This window comes from Salminus brasiliensis, chromosome 1, assembly GCF_030463535.1.
Source record: "Salminus brasiliensis chromosome 1, fSalBra1.hap2, whole genome shotgun sequence".
In the NCBI taxonomy this organism is placed as follows: Eukaryota; Metazoa; Chordata; class Actinopteri; order Characiformes; family Bryconidae; genus Salminus; species Salminus brasiliensis.
The window spans coordinates 2,778,019-2,795,354 of record NC_132878.1 but is presented as its reverse complement, the minus strand read 5'-3'; the positions used below and the strand labels follow the sequence as shown (position 1 = coordinate 2,795,354).

Genomic DNA, 17,336 nt, shown 5'->3' with positions numbered 1-17,336 from the left:
TATATATATAGTTTTTTTCCTCATTATTTATTATTATTATTATTATTATTATTATTTCTAATTACTCATTTTACCCCATTTTTATACCCAATCTGGCCAGTTGTATATATTGTATATATTTCTTTAGATATTTCTACTCCATTTCCTACCCAATAACCCTGGAATCTGGAAACCCAATCACCCAATCCCCCTACACATGAACTCCCCCATCACTAGCAATGCCCCCAACACTAGCAAGGTGAAGACTAGCAGAAGTCTCCTCCGACACACGTGAGGCCAGCCACCGCCTCTTTTCCAATTGGCCTCAAGACTAATTGTGCTCTCTCTGACTCTGACTGCTGATGGCAAGCAGCACGACCCGGGATCTGACCCAGGTCTGGCTTGGCTCCAGGTCTCTCAGATTTTTGGAGTTGATTGAGGTCCTTTAGCCACCATTCCATCAATCCTTCACTGCAATCTTCCATCAGATTTTCCCTTCCAAGGACAAAAGTATTGGGACACCTGTTCATTCATTGCTTCTTCTGAAATCAAGGGTATTAAAAGAGTTTCTCCTGTATTTGTTGGAGTAACTGTCTCTACTGTCCAGAGAAGAAGCCTTTTTACTAGATTTTGGAGAGTCATTGCTGTGAGAATTTGATTGCATTCAGGAACAAAAGTGCTTTAGTCAGGTCAGAATGTTGGATGATGATCAGCACCCCTCCTCATCATCCCCAACTCCCCAACTCATCCCATCCAAAAGTACTGGATGGAGCTCCACCATCATCATTCCAGAGAACACAGTTCTTCCACTGCTCCACAGCTCAATGCTGGGGGGCTTTATATACCCCTATAGCTCTAGATTCATGTTGATCTGCTCCAGAGGGTCCTATTCTATTGGCAGTACTTCTCTACAGGGACTAGACAAACTGTGTGTGCATTTAAACATGTTCATAAACAAAAGTATGGTGCAAAGATCTCTAATTTTATATAGTCAAGACAAAATACACTATATGAACAAAAGTATTGGGACACTCCTTTTAATCACTGAATTCTGGCATCTGATTCAGGCTCATCGCCACCACAGATGTATAAACTCCAGCCTCTAGTCCTGCAGTCTGTCTTTCCTCCACACATCAGTGAGAGAACGGGAGGTTCTGAAGAGCTCACTGAACTCCAGCGTGGTTCTGTATGTAATAGGAGACACCGCTGCACCAACAACAACAAGTCAGCTGGTGAAATTTCCTCCCTCCTAGATCTTCCTCCATCAGCTGTGAGTGGTGTTATTATTGAACAGTGGAAGAGTTTAGGAGGAACAGCTCACAGAGAGGAGCTCAGCCACCGAGTGTCTGTCAGACCACGTAAAGCTACAGAGCGGGGTCAGGGCCGAGTGCTGAGCTCAGAGCAGAGAGCAGAAAAGTCTCTGATAACTGCAGAGCTGCTGTTAGAGCTTAGAGCAAAGGAGGACCAGCTCTATATTAATGCCTATGGGTTTAGGATATAAGAGCTCCTGTATGTGCAATGTGGAGGCGTCCCAATACTTTTGTCTTTTAATCTCTTTATTGTGTCTTGAACAGGGGACAGGGGGATTCTTTAATGGGTTTCCATTTTACAATGAGGCCAAAAGCACGGGATCAGTAGGAATTAGAGTCGTTTTATTGACATTTCACAAACAAAATTCAGTAAATGAGTAAAAACCAGTAATCGGATTCAGTTCTGTACATCAGTCGACTGGAAGCAATGAGGAATGCAGTTCTAACGCTGGCTGTAAGACGCCACTGTGAGTGCACGTCACAGGCAGGGTTGCTATATTGCTCGGCCACAGTGTAGCAGTATTTCAGAGAGAGGCGTCCTCGCGTTTCATCGCCCACCGAAACAACGTTCGACACCACTGTGCCACACAGAGTCTACCCAGAGTCCCACACTGCTCATTTCTCCCCCCGTTTCAGCACCTTTAGAGTACGCTGTCTCGCGTTGAACACAGACACTGAATCAGTGAGGGGGTGATTCTTCAGTTGAGGGCTCTGTTTTTGTTTTTAATAAATAAAAGAAGCTGTGGTCTAGGTCAGGATTTTAATACTTTGAGCTAGAGGTGGTACGATACCAGTAGGTCATGATACCGATACCGATAATGCAACCTTGAGTATCTGCCGATACCTATAGCAATCTGAAAAATCGTAATTTCCCCCTTTCGTAACTCTTAAACCTCTTTGGAAGGTTTGCATGATTTTTTGATAATTTGACATAACTTTATTTGCTTAAAAAATTCAAATAATTGATAAGAGTCACACACGCCATATCTAGTTCTTTTCAGGAGATTCTCGACTACTTAAATACGTCTGAATTTGAGATGTAAAAATGAACAGAATTTAGTTATCTGAACAAATCTGACCCTGTTTTGATCATAAATTGACTTCATGCTACATGCCCTCAGTTGTTGCTTGTAAAGACTATAAAAACATGGTGATCGTTTTGAGGGCAGGGCTGGGCAATATGACGATTTTATCGAAATCGTGATCAATTTTATAATTATCGTGATACAAGCGAGTGTATCGTGGAAACCCTCAGAGCCTAAACTGCACACTTCCTTAAAGAGAGTGTATTTAGTGCGTTGTAACTAGATGAAGAGGGGGTAGCGATCTTCTGATAGTATCAGAGCGATGCAGATATTGAGCGTTGGATCGACGCACCTCTACTTTAAACTCATTTACATAAAATTGAGTTTTCATTTTTTCTGCAAAATATTGCTGTTACGGTATAAATGGTAATTATGCTTAATACATAAATCTACTCCACATTCAGGAGGAATACATGATTCAATGCGCCCTGCCCGTCTTCGTTTCCATGGTTATGACATAAACATAAGTGTATCCTTTAAAAAGAAATCCTTACTAATGTTGCGACGGTTATGTTAGGGATGGTAATATATTATATAATATGCTCAAAAATATGCAAATTTTGTACAGATATGAAGATGAATTCTGCATTAGGTGTTTTTTAAAGTAATTATAAAAAAAACACAACTGTACTAACACTATGATTTTATAAGATCACTTTATCATTTTACTGAAGTAAAGAAGTTTTTGGCTGGGGACAGGGATGGGGGCCAAAGTAGCAAAATATTGATAAAAAAATAAAACTGAAAACATGATAATGATTCATACATCATTTTTGGTGGTGCAATCAATAATATAATTAATACCAAACCTATTTATGTTATTTTAGGTATAGTATTAATTGTGTGTGTATATATATAAGTTATATATAAAGTTCCCCTAATTGAAGAATCACCCAAATACAAAACAATACACATGGAATTAGTGAGAGACCACATTCATCAATACTCAGAAAACACAAATACTGTTATGTTTGAAGTGTTAAACAAACAAACAAACAAACAAACAGTATTTTACAGATTGTTTAGTTCGCTCTAATATTTTCTGCTTTTAAAATATTTTTAATGAGACATTTAAAAAAGGCAAGCAAAACATTTAACAGTAAAATTACTATAAATAGTACAGCTGCTATATGTGTATACAGTGTATATATATATATATATACACACACACATATATATATATATATTTATATATATATCAGCCACAACATTAACACCACCTCCTTGTTTCTACTAACACACTCGCCACCACCAGGTCAGTCAGGGTCACTGCAGTGCTGAGAATGACCCTCCACCCAAATACTACTACAGTCCGCTCTGTGGTGGTCCGTCCTGTGGGGTCCTGAGCATTGAAGAACACCCAGGGAGAGAGAGGCTGATAACAGAGTCTGCAGAGAAACAGATGGAGACAGTCTGGAGTTATAGATCTACACACTGCTGCTGTACGACCAGTGGAGCTGATAGGATGGACAGTGACTGTAGAAATACGGAGGTGGTGTTAATCAAGTGTCCGGTCATGTATATACACATATATATGTGTGTGTACTTGTACAGCGTGTACAGAACAGCGTAATACAAACGTTATTAAGCTAATAGTCTGTAACAGTGAGGGGAGATGCACTGTAATATCACAGTTATTATAATGAGCTATTTCTGCTAGAATCACATCTGTAGTGGTCATGTGATGCATAAGCATGCACTACGTACAAACCAAACTACGTCTAAAGCGCAGTGTTTACATACGCACAAACAAGACTCTCCACTGCATCACATGACTTCCCTGACCACAGATCACGCAGCCGGCACAATCGGTCATTATGACATCATTTGTCATCTTTATGACATCAGAGCATTCGGTTCTGGAATGTTGCAAAGATTGGATTCCCGAGGCCGCTCCGCAACTCGAGCGCTCACCGAGGGCCACAGCCAACGGACAGCTGTGGTCACAACCACAGTCCACCTCAGAACACCTCCGAGCTAAAAGGTCCAGCCAGGTCAACCAGCCTCAACCAGTATGACCAAGCTTGTCGCCCAGCATAACCAGTATGACCATGCTGGTCAACCAGGAAGATTAGCAGGACCACACTGTTCAACCAGCCTGCCCAGTATGCCCAAGTTTGTCGACCAGCATGATTAGTAGGACCAAGCTGGTCAAGCAGCCTGACCAGTATGGCCAAGCTTGTCGCCCAGCATAACCAGTATGACCATGCTGGTGAACCAGCTTGACCAGTATGACCAAGTTGTGGTACTAGCCTGACCAGTATGCCCAAGCTGTCCTACCAGAATGATCAACATGACCAAGCTAGTTAACCAGCATGACCATGTATGACCAGTATGACCAAGCTGCTCTTCCAGTATGACCAAGCTGGTCAGCCAGGAAGATTAGCAGGACCACACTGTTCAACCAGCCTGACCAGTATGCCCAAGCTTGTCGACCAGCATAAACAGTATGACCATGCTGGTCAACCAAAATGATCAACATGACCAAGCTGGTCAACCAGCATGATTAGCATGACCAATTTGTTCTAGTAGCCTGACCAGTATGACCAAGCTTGTTGCCCAGCATAACCAGTATGACCATGCTGGTCAACCAGCTTGACCAGTATGACCAAGTTGTTGTACTAGCCTGACCAGTATGCCCAAGCTGTCCTACCAGAATGATCAACATGACCAAGCTGGTTAACCAGCATGGCCAGTATGACCAGGCTGGTTGTGGTCGACTGAGCACTGGATGAGTCACTTGGTCATACTGGTTGACCAGCACGACCATGTATGCCCAGTATAACCAAGCTACTCTTCCAGTATGACCAAGCTTGTCAACCAGCAGTTTGGTCAAGATGGCCATGCTGATAGACCCACTAGTCCAATGACTCCAGCTCGAATGGGCTCAACCAGCTTAACCAGTGGCCTGACCATCGACGACCAGTTTAGACCAGCAGAAACCAGCAGAGGCTGGTCTTCATCGGGATTTCCACCCTATACTAGACTGCTGGACAAAAATAAATAGAGGCTATGTGTCTTCAGGAATGAGGAACCCGACCTCTCCACCAAATATCCACACGTAAACATCTGATTCCTAGAATACGGAACTTAGCACTTAGCATCTGATTAATACTGCAGTATTTCACATCATATTAATAACAATAATGACACACTGCTCCAAAGTGCAATGCTATTGGCTCTATATGGCTTCTGATTAGAATATAGATGAAATTGCACATATACACGTTTCTCCAGCAGCCAAACGCTCGAACAGCTTTATGATGAGTACACAGAGTTACAACAGACACTTAGTCACACGTTAGGGAACGAGTCCTATAGGTGCCCTTTATAGGATGCCTACTGGTGGACATCAGTATGAGGAGCAACTCAACGTGGAATATAATAATAAATAAATAAATATATAAACAAACAAACACTGTGCCCTAACAACGAAAAGTAAAAAATTACAGCATGTGGAGTTTCCTAGGCCGAAACACTGGACCCCCCGCCCCTCCCCGGCCCCCCGGCTCTGAAAGGCATGCGGTATTCCCCACCACTGACTTACACACTTTGTTAGAAGCGTTAGTTGGAGCTCTTTGGAGCAAGTGTTCCTCTCAGAACAGACGTCGCTGATCCAGGAGAACTGATCCAGGATTAGCTAGTCACCAGATCAGTGCTCCTGTATAAGCCATGCATGAACACAGCAGTGCATACCACTACACTAAAGGGCTCCCTAGTAGTCTGCGAGCTAGAAGCTAGAAGCTATCTAGGTCTGATTGGTCACGCTTCTCCTCGTCCACGTTTTTCTCCCTCAGGTAAGTTCTGTGGGTTAGGTTCCCCTGAGCTCTAGTGCGATCCAGTATCACAAGCAGGGGCGCAGGAAGTGATGTACGGGGTGCAGAGTGCGGATGTTTGTAGCAGCAGGATGTCAACATTTTAAATACGTTCGTTTAAATACTCGTCTTACTTATTTACCTAAAATATGGGGCTACTATGTGGAAAAGACTTAATTTCTAAATTTTTAAAAAGTTCTTACAATTTAGATCTTTTTTATTTATATTTTCTTAAAATAATCACTTTTTTATTTTTTCAAATTTTTTTATATATTTATTTTCTCAAAATTAGGTTAAATTGACTCACTATGTTGAACTAAAGACTTACTGGTCTACATTTTGACATAGTGTCTCAAAATTATGACTCATTTCTTGAATGTTTTGCATATATTCGAAAAATATAGACTTCATATCTCAAACTTGCTTTCTCAAATGTCTTCATTTCAATTTCTCTGGTTCTCACTATTTTCACAAATTGACTCATCAATTTCTGACTTAGATAAGATATTTGTCTAAATGACTTAGTATTTAAAATAGTATTTTGAAGTAATTACTTCATTTCTTGAATGTTTCACTTATTTTCTTAATTTGGGCTTCAGGTGAACTGACTTTCCATAATTTTTAACATAAAAAAATCACTTTTTTTAAATAATGACTTTTTTACATATTTTCTTAGAATTTACTTATATTCTCAAAATGGACACACTATATTGAAATGATGATGTATTTTGTAAAGTATAAAGTTACTTATTTAGTCTAAATCTTGATGTAGTGTATTAAAATAATTACTTATTAATAAATATTTCTTGAATGTTTCACTTATTTTCTCAGAATTTGGGTTTCAGATGTTAAACTGACTTTCCTCAGATTTCCATAATTTTTAAAACATCTCAGTTTTTTAAATCTCAAAATAATGTCTTCTTGCTTTTTTTTAAACTTATTTTCTTAAAATTGACTGAGATTAAATTGACACACTATGTGAAAGTCTTTTTATCCAAATAATGACTTCTTGAAGGCTTACTTATTTTGTCTAAATATTGACTTAGTATCTTAAAGTAAATAGAAAATAAGTAAAAACAATAAAAAAAACAAATAAAATAAGCAATTGCAAGAGATATTTTCTTGAAAGTTTACATGTTTTCTCAAAATGTCAACTTTAGATCTCAAACTGACTTTTCCCTTAGATTTACATCTAATTTTAAAAATATTTAAAGTGCAGACAGTTTTGACTTATTTTAAAATAATTGCTTATTGTCTCTTTGTTTTTTACTTATTTTCTATGTTTCTAAAATTTTCTTGAATTTTACTTCAATAATTCTCAAAAATATTTTTTTACAAATCTTTTTTAAAATTGTTTTACTTATTTTCTCAGAATTCTAACTCTTTATGTTCAAAAAGTGACTTAAACTTCAAAGTCATAATCTTGACACACTGCTGCCAGAAACAGAGAGGAACACAAATTCAGGCAGGTTGTTTGTTAGGAATGGGCATCCAAGATTGCATTTGCAAATATTTTTAAATAATCATAAAATATAGCATATTTATCATAATTTATCATATAATATCATGATCATAAATGTATAGCAACAACATCATCCAATAATTTATCCTGTTTTTCTCACATTCTGTTCATGCAAATTCCCCAAACTGTTCATTCAAATGGAAATTAAATCTAAGGCGTGGCATTCAATGATGACATCACTGCATATATCATAAATATATCATAAAATCAAAATTCTTCCTGCGTCCCTGATCACAATACAGGAAAATAAAAGATACAAAGTCGTGAAGAATCAGCGAGTCAGAACAGAAAGATGGAGAATCTCTGCTGTGGGAGATTAGTGGGGGTGTTGTGGATTCCACCAGTTTTAGGAGGGGCTTTGGTCTCCGTTGCGTCGAGGGGAATCATAGCGCATGATCTGTCGCGGGGTGCCATAACCTATCATGCCTGACTGAGATGCCCCGCGATTACTGCCCATCTGTAGGCCAATCAGAGTGCGACCCTGACGTAGCTGATCCTCCGAAAACTCCCTTCTGTGGCTTTTAGCTTTCCTGCACACACACACACACACACACACACACATTAAAAAGTTCACAAGTCATTTCCATGTACAGTTCATTTACAGTCTGAAACCATGTGTCATAACTTTATGAATAAGATATGATATATAATATCTCTATATGTAAATATATGTGTAAATATGTAAATATATAGATTTCATATAGATTTAAAAATGTTATTAGAGCTTTATTCTGGATATTAATGTTATTAAAACTTCATACTGGATATTAATGCTACTAGAACTTCATACTGGATATTAATGTTATTAGAGCTTCATACTGGATATTAATGTTATTAGAGCTTCATACTGGATATTAATGTTATTAGAACTTCACTCTGGATATTAATGTTATTAGAGCTTCATACTGGATATTAATGCTACTAGAACTTCATACTGGATATTAATGTTATTAGAGATTCATACTGGATATTAATGTTATTAGAACTTCATACTGGATTTTAATGTTATTAGAGCTTCATACTGGATATTAATGCTATTAGAGCTTCATACTGGATATTAAATGTTATTAGAGCTTCATACTGGATATTAATGTTATTAGAGCTTCATACTGGATATTAATGTTATTAGAACTTCACTCTGGATATTAATGTTATTAGAACTTCATACTGGATTTTAATGTTATTAGAGCTTCATACTGGATATTAATGTTATTAGAACTTCATACTGGATTTTAATGTTATTAGAGCTTCATACTGGATATTAATGCTATTAGAGCTTCATACTGGATATTAATGTTATTAGAGCTTCATACTGGATATTAATGTTGTTAGAACTTCATACTGGATATTAATGATATTAGAACTTCACTCTGGATATGAATGCTATTAGAGCTTTATACTGGATATTAATGTTTTTAGAACTTCATACTAGATATTAATGTTATTACAAAATCATACTGGATATTAATGTTTCTAATGGTACTAAATTATTATAACGTGTGTAAAACGTTGTTGAAACTACTTGACACCTGTGAACAACACCGGCATATTTGAATAATTTGTATATTTATTTAATGCCATTTATTAGCACTTCACTTTGGTCACCTGTGAAACCAGTCTTTGTTGCCATGGTAATGCCCATCGTCCTTGGTGAGGGCTTCACTTCCAAGAGCCATGAGGGTCCTCTGGACTGCAGCCATGTCCTTTCCTATGACAACACACTACAGTGAACTGGATATACACACACATACACACACAAACAGGGCTTCAAATGCACATACACTATATGGACAAAAGTATTGGGACACCTACTCAATCAATGTTTCTTCTGAAATCAAGGGTATTAAAAATGCTGAGGGGCTTTATAAATACCCCTCTAGCCCACGCCTGGCATTAGGAGCATGGTGCCAATATAGATTCATGATGTTGATCTGCTCCAGAGAGTCCTATTCTATTGACAGTACTTCTTCTCTACAGGGACTAGACAAGCTGTGTGTGTGTATTTGCACATCTGTGTCAGCAATGGGTGCAACTTAAAGTAGCTAAATGCATTCATTAGAAGGGGTGTCCACAAACATTTGGAAACATAGTGTGGTGAGACAAATTTGGTTTCCCCCCAATGTTTCCCTCAGCCTGTCTTCTCCTCAACCACCCATGAGCTTGACTGTAATTAGCTAGAGCATTCCACCGCGCCGCAGCGTGACCAACGTCTGCTGACAGGTCTCCGGTGGCTGCTTGAGGTGTAATTCTGATTTGGCTTGGCCTTTTTTTTTTTTTTTAATCAACGCAGCCGAAAGCAGAAGCTGCTGCTCTAAATTTCCTCTGGTCCAACTTCAGCAGCTGGGCCGGAAACACCTGCTCTAAAGGACACCCGTCCAGACGCTGGACGAGAGGACTGCTATTGTCTGACTTTCGCAGCTGCCCACAGCTCTTTTCCACTCCACACACCTCAGGAGGAAGTGATTTCACCACCTGTCAGTCATTCTGAAGCACTGGCGTGAATCACATTGCCCAATTTCACTGTAACACAAAACATCCCGCCCCCGTCAAAACATTTGGGCACACCTTGCTATTGTTGGACATGTGAATTTTCTGCTTTCTAATTAAGTAACATACACACACACACACACACATTCACACACACACACATACACAGGCATACACATGCATAGTCATGATAAAGTAGCCATGTGCTAGCATTTTTAGTAGTACACTAAATGTCCATATGTTTGTGGACACCCCTTCTAATGCATTTAGCTTCTGTACCCTGTACCCTGACACAGACACCGATACAGCTTGTCTAGTCCCTGTAGAGAAGTACTGCCAATATAATAGGACTAGGAAAGTTGGGGAATATTAGGTGGGGTGATGGTCATCCAATAGTCATCCTGACCTTGCTCACGCTCTCGTCGCTGAATGCAATCAAATCCTCACAGCAATGCTCCTCCAAAATCTAGTAGAAAGCCTTCTTCCCTGGACAGTAGAGACAGTTACTCCAACAAAAGCTGAAAAAACCTTGATTTCAGAAGAAACAATGAATGAGTAGGTGTCCCAATACTTTTGTCCATATCGTGTTTGTTTCACTTTTCTTTTTCAAACTATTGTGAGAAACTTGAAAAGCTTCCAGATTTTTTGTCCCAGGATCTATAAGTTCTCCCATGCATGTGGAGATTTGTGGAGTTCAGACGTTCAGAGTTACGGATGCAGCAGAACTGAATCTTCAGCCAGTAGGGGGCGCACTAGGTAGGTTAAAATGATACAAGAAGAACGTGTGTGAGCATGCAGATAAAATTTAATTTTTGGCCGCAGCAAGCAAAGATACGACTGGTGAAAAAGGGGACAAGGTTTCATAAAAAGAACCTCTTTCCAACTGTTAAACCAGGGGGCGTGGATGGATCATGATTTAGGTTTGTGCTGCAGCCAGTAACAGAGGGAACATTTCATATCAGCAAATTCTGAAAGCAACTATCAAACATCTCACTAAAAAGCTGAAGATGAACAGAGGAGGAGCTTCTACAGCAGGATAAAGATCCTAAACACACCTCAGCATCCACAATGGACAACCTCAAGAAGCTAAGGGTTTAGCCATGGCCCTCACACTCCTCCATAGGGCTGTGCAATTAATCGAAAATGAATGCATTCAGAATCTCTAATTAATCAAATTAATCTTGCTCATATTGATCAAATTATTCTGTTAAACAGAAAATAGCATCAGGTTTAACTCACATGTCATAATGTTTAATTAAATGTAACGCTAGTCATAGCCCACTTAAATGTAACGTTAGCATGGACATGGCACCCATCTTAAATACAGTGAACCCCGCCCACAGTTGGAAAGGAGGCAGCTGGTGTTGCCCTTTCCTACTTTGAATAATGCAACAGCAACACCTGAGCTACTCGAGTGGCTTGAACCAAAGAACCAAAGGCTCAGCAGCCGGGGGACGTGAGTTCGAATCGTGAGCCATGCCTCTTTGCCATCAGCAGCCGGAGTCTGAGAGAGCACAATCGCCCGAGCTTTCTCTCCAGGTGGGTAGATGGCGCTGTTCCCCCCCTTACAAGTTTGGAAAAAAGGGAGAAAATTCATTGTATTCGAGATAAAACGTTCAATGGTAATATTGATTTGCAGTCATATCACCCCCCCAGCACTAGCCCCCTCCTTTGAAACTGTAGTAGGGTCCTAGGGCACGATCCCCAGCGCTACACTGGCCCACCTCTGTAATACGAGTAACCCCTGGATAAATGCCATACATGTGAATGCCACTGTATATGAGGCAGGTAAGGAGTTGATGATAGGCCGCAGATGTGTAAGAGTGAGTGGGTAGATCCCAGGACGGGCCTGAGCTGGGAGAGGCCGACCTCAAAGCCACCTCAAAGGGGCGGGGGGCATCCTGACAAAAGCAATTCTTCTAAAAGCTTCAGGGCCACTCATCAAGTGTTGGACATGAGTATTAAATAGCCGGGATTCAGGCCTTTCTCGGCTGTTCTGCTGAGTGCGCTGCCTCTGTGGGTGCTGCGTTCAGTCTCTCCCACGCTGCTTCTTTAACAAAGATTAACCCTGAAAGAGGCTGGAGTCATTGCATCGCTTTGCTGTGCTGTTTAAACGCAATTACGTAATTACACAAAGGATCAGTTACGCAATTAATTACGCTTACAAAAAAAATAATCAAAAATGTGTCAGAAGAAAACACATAAAGGCTCTTTTTACTGATCACATTCATTTGGATGCAGATGCACTACATGGACAAAAGTATTGGGACACCTGCTCATTCACTGCTTTTACTGTAATCAAGGGTATTAAAAAGACTGTCTCTACTGTCCAGAGAAGAATAGGGCTTTCTACTAGATTCCGGAGGAGAACTGCTGTGAGGATTTTGAGTCCTCATCATCCCCAACTCATCCATCCCAAAAGTACTGGATGGAGCTCCACCATCCCTCATTCCAGAGAACACAGTTCCTCCACTGCTCCACAGCTCCTCAATGCTGGGGGGCTTTATACCCCTCTAGCCCATGCCTGGCATTATTAGGCAGCATGGTGCTATTCTATTGGCAGTACTTCTCCTCAGAGACAAGCTGTGTGTGTGCATTTGCACATCTGTGTCAGCAATGGGTGCAGCTTAAAGTAGCTGAATGCATTTATTAAAAGGGTGTTCATAAATATTTGGACATTTTGTGTATATTAGGGTGACTATATGTCCTCTTTTTGAAACCTAAAAATTCTGTGCTGTAAACACGCCCCCTTTAAGCCACGCCTTCTCACCACCACACCTGGTCTATATGAACCTGCATCTACATGCGGCCACTGGTCAAACTGCCTTTCAACCACAGCCGATTGACCACAGCCTGAATGAAAATAAACACAAATTAGTTCTAGATAAAAAAACAAAGAATCCTGTGGTTCTGTTTGAATGGATCCAAGTGGAGCAAGAGTTTCTAATCAATAATCAAATCAATCACACACACACAGTTACAGCCTGTCACACACACCAGAGCAGACTAAGCATTGTCCAGGCAATTAGTACAGGCTCTTTAACTGACCTTACTTTCTTTATTTTTTTGGGATTTTTTTGTATTGAAATTATGAAAATTAATTAGAAAAATACTGAATATTGTGTAACGGGGTGGTAAATGTAAAAAATAATTTATTTATTTATTTATTTTTCATTAATTATTCAGGTTTCCTGATGTGGAATGTACTTATGTTTAATAAAGTACTTATACATTGCTTAATTAATTAATTAATTAATTGATTAATTAATAATAATAATAATAATAATAATAATAATAATAATAATAATAATAATAATGAAGTGAATCAGGCTCCTCTGGGCCCCCAGTGTAATCTTACAAAGTGCGTCTTATAAAATTTCTTCTTTATTTTCACCGGTATTGCTCTCCTCTCCATGTGGAGTGGGCGGGCCCTAAAAGTGGGTCAGGTTTACGTTAGGATACCCCTGACCAATCACACGACTAATACGGCCCCTGACCTGTCTTCCAATCTGAGCAACCACAGAATTTGGTGTCTGGGTGGACGGGAGGTCCCGACACAGCGGCGTAGCTGGGGAGATACGCAAGTGTAGCCCTCCGCCAGAGCGGAGAAGCAGAGGGACGATGAGGCACACGGGCGGACGCAACTTCTCTGTCTCAAGGCCGTGTGTGTTGCCATGGTAACGTCAACCTAAATTTGTTCGCCAGGGGGCTGTCAGTCATGGACGTTCGTTAGAATATTAGGACCACGCCCACACCACACCAGAGAATTTTGGTGATAACCTAAATATAACGGTCACCCTAATCTAGGTGGGTGTTACCTTCCCACAGGTCAACCGTCTGGAAGATGTCCCCCCTGACGACACCGTAAGCCTCCGCGGCCCCCAGGAACTGGGAGATCTTCTCCATCTGCTTAAAGGCCATCTTGGTTTCTGGAATCTTCTTGATAGGCTCCAGTCCGCTGGGGTACAGACTGTTAATGAGACGACAGAGGATCTACAGAGAGAGAGAGGGAGAGGGAGAGTGAGGTGGTGGGGAGGGGTGAGAGAGCAAAGAAAGCAAGAGAGCTGGGACGAGTCCAAGCTGAACCCAATCAGCATTCAGACCTGACCGGACCGGTCGCCACATTCTGATTGCCAGCCCATTGAAAGCTGGCCCCTTTTGGCAGTCCCACGCCTGTCCCACCCCAAAGGTCTGACAGGAGGTCTTGGGAAAGTGGCTAAAAAAAGACCCCCCCCCTCTCTCCCACTCCTCACCGTCCCATCCATGAGCCAGGTCTGGAAGTTCTGCCTGCCAGGTTCTGGACGCTCCAAGCCGTCTCCACACTGCGCCATGATCCAGTCCACCAGGCGTGTCTCCAGCTCTGGGTCGTACTTCTGCTCGATCTTCTCCTGCACCTCTCGGCTCAGGCCGTAACTGGGCCCCCGATTCGCCATGGCAGCAAGCGGATCAATACTGGTACTCAACGGGCGCAAGCTCGGCAACTCTGCTGGACATGAGGAACATCAACACAACACACACACACACACACACACACACTCAGTCAGGCCTTTAGGCACATCAGGATGAATGCCCCAAATGGACACAAACCCACCACACATACATGAAGGTTCTGGTTCTGTTATAACACCAGAACTCCAGTCCAGAAGATACATTAAATTGACAAAAGTATTGGGACGCCTGCTCATTCATTGTTTCTTTTGAAATCAAGGGCATTAAAGAGCTGATCATGCTTTTGTTGGAGTAGCTGTCTCTACTGTGCAGAGAAGAAGACTTTCCACTAGATTTGGAGGAGCATTGCTGTGAGGATTTGATTGCATTCTGCGACAAGAGCGTTAATGAGGTCAGGACGTTGGACTCCCAACTCCCAACACATCCCAAATGTATTGGATGGAGCACCATGGAGTTCCACTGCTCCACAGCTTAATGCTGGGGGGCTTTAGAAATACCCTTCTAGACCCTTATTAGGCAGCATGGTGCCAACAGGGTCATGATGTTGATCTGCTCCAGAGAGTCCTATTCTATTGGCAGTACTTCTTCTCTACAGGGACTAGACAAGCTGTGTGTGTGCATTTGCACATCTGTGTCAGCAGTGGGTGCAACCTGAAGTAGCCAAATGCATTTATTAGCTGGTTGATCAGGGTGGTGGACCAACATGACCAAGCTGGTTGACCAGTATGACCGAGCCTAACTCCACTGGTCCACCAGTACAATCAGCTTGACCAAAACCAGGATGACCAAGCCAAATCACACCGGTCCACCAGTATGACCAGGATGACCAAGATGGTTTACCAGCATGACCAGGGTGGCTGACCAGTATGACCAGAGTGGCTGACCAGTATGACCAGGACGACCAAGGTGGTTATCCAGTATGCCCAAGCTTTTTGACCAGCATGACCAGGGTGGCTGACCAGTATGAACAGGACGACTAGGGTGGCTGACCAGTATGACCAGGATGGCTGACCAGTATGACCAGGACGACCAAGGTGGTTAACCAGTATGCCCAAGCTTTTTGATCAGCATGACCAGGGTGGCTGACCAGTATGACTAAGATGACCAGGATGGCTGACCAGTATGACCAGGATGGATGACCAGTCTGACCAGGACGACTAAGGTGATTAACCAGCTTGGCCAAGCGTTTTGACCATGGATGGCTGACCAGTATGAACATGGTGGTTAACCAGGATGATCAGACTGGTTGACCAGTATGACCGAGCCTAACTATACTGGTCCACCAGTACAATCAGCTTGACTAAAGTAGCTGACCAGCCTGATCAAGGCGGTTGACCAGCATGACCAAGCCAAATCACAAATTGGCCACCAGTATGACCAGCATGACCAAGCCAAATCCCACTGGTCCACCAGAATGACCAGCATGACCAAGCCAAATCCCACTGGTCCACCAGAATGACCAGCATGACCAAGCCAAATCCCACTGGTCCATCAGTATGACCAGCTTTTCCAAACTGGTAAATCAACTGGATCGTGATGGCAGACCAGTGAACCCATCAAACTCGCTTGATTACCAGTATATTGACCATCTCAACCATCTTAACCCTTAAAGACCAGTTTAATCCACCTGAAACCAGAAACCAGTAAACGCTGGTTCTGAGCTTCATGTCTCAGCAGGGTTTCTGGGCTGGAGAAGGAGAAGCTCCATCATCGAGTCTCCTCGTTGCAGCTCGGCTCGTCCGGTTCCGTCCAAGAGGAGCTTGCAGGGATGACGCCCCGCGTGCCAAAGCTGTCACGAAACATCAACGCAACGAAGCCAAGTCGCAGCATCTCCCCAACGTTCAGCGCATCGTCACGCGCCCAACGAATAACGACCCCAAACGTCCATCAACGACACGTCAATCAAAACAGGCTGTTTATACTCACGAGCGTTCTGCTGATCAGTCCCCGCCTGCCGTCAGCCCGTCTGTTTCACTTGGCACGAGGAGGGGGCGAAGAGTATCTGGGGGGCGTGGGTGTGTGTGTGTGTGTGCGTGTGCGTGTGTGTGTTTGGGGCGGGAGTGTGTGGGCGGCGCCTGGGGTAAGTGGGTGGGGCGAAGCTCATGGCAGCATCATAGCCTAGCAGATGGATGCTGCCCAGTCCTGCCTTTACACAGCCATCTATCACCACACACACACACACACACACACACACACTGTCCCGCAGAGAGGGGGTAAGGGGGGGGGGCACAGTCCGCATTACGTAAGCGGAAAAAATGCCAGCTCCCGCTATTGGTTCCGGTGGCTGAGCCAATCATTCCCGAGAAGTGGGTTCTAGAGAATTACGTCACAATTAAAAAAATGATTGCTTATTAATTACTTATGAAAAAATGTTTTTATAAATAGTTCTGATTGAATAAGTAATAACAAAGATGGAGTAAACATGGAGTACCTAAAGTGACACGGTGGTTGTTTTTAATAACAGGTGGGCACAAGATACTATATAGTGGTCGAAAACTCATGTTATTTTGTGGCCTCAATATATTATTTTGTGCCCACGTCTTATTAGAAACCACAATTTCATTTTTGTGGCCTCATTACATCAGAATATTTTCATGTGGCCTCAAAATATAGTCTTCTGGCCTCAATATATATTATCTTGTGGCCTCAGTATATGTTTCTGTAGCCTCAATATATTATGTTTGGCCTG

General features: G+C 41.9%; 1 protein-coding gene across 2 annotated transcripts; it reads right to left on the bottom strand.

Annotated features, from left to right (window-relative positions):
• Nucleotides 1-1,638: 1,638 nt before the first annotated feature.
• tagln3a (transgelin 3a) lies at nucleotides 1,639-16,807 on the bottom strand. 2 transcript variants are annotated; one of them, XM_072692551.1, is made up of 5 exons: nucleotides 16,574-16,807; nucleotides 14,452-14,684; nucleotides 14,017-14,191; nucleotides 9,317-9,419; nucleotides 1,639-8,241 (listed from the first exon to the last, which is right to left on the bottom strand). In XM_072692551.1, exons 2-5 carry the CDS (start codon nucleotides 14,629-14,631, stop codon nucleotides 8,058-8,060), a joined length of 642 nt encoding a protein of 213 aa, XP_072548652.1. In that variant the 5' UTR covers nucleotides 14,632-14,684; nucleotides 16,574-16,807; the 3' UTR covers nucleotides 1,639-8,057. The 2 variants fall into 2 exon arrangements, with proteins under 2 accessions (XP_072548652.1, XP_072548642.1); XM_072692541.1 differs by having other exon boundaries at nucleotides 14,452-14,681.
• Nucleotides 16,808-17,336: the final 529 nt, after the last annotated feature.

Bases quoted from the DNA above. Each gene is read 5' to 3' on its own strand.
- tagln3a (XM_072692551.1), bottom strand. From the start codon at position 14,631: ATGGCGAATCGGGGGCCCAGTTACGGCCTGAGCCGAGAGGTGCAGGAG. The intron at 14,192-14,451 runs GTGAGGAGTGGG...CTCTCTCTGTAG, and splicing joins CCTGGCTCATGGATGGGACG to ATCCTCTGTCGTCTCATTAA. The intron at 9,420-14,016 runs GTAACACCCACC...GTGTTGTCATAG, and splicing joins GACGGTTGACCTGTGGGAAG to GAAAGGACATGGCTGCAGTC.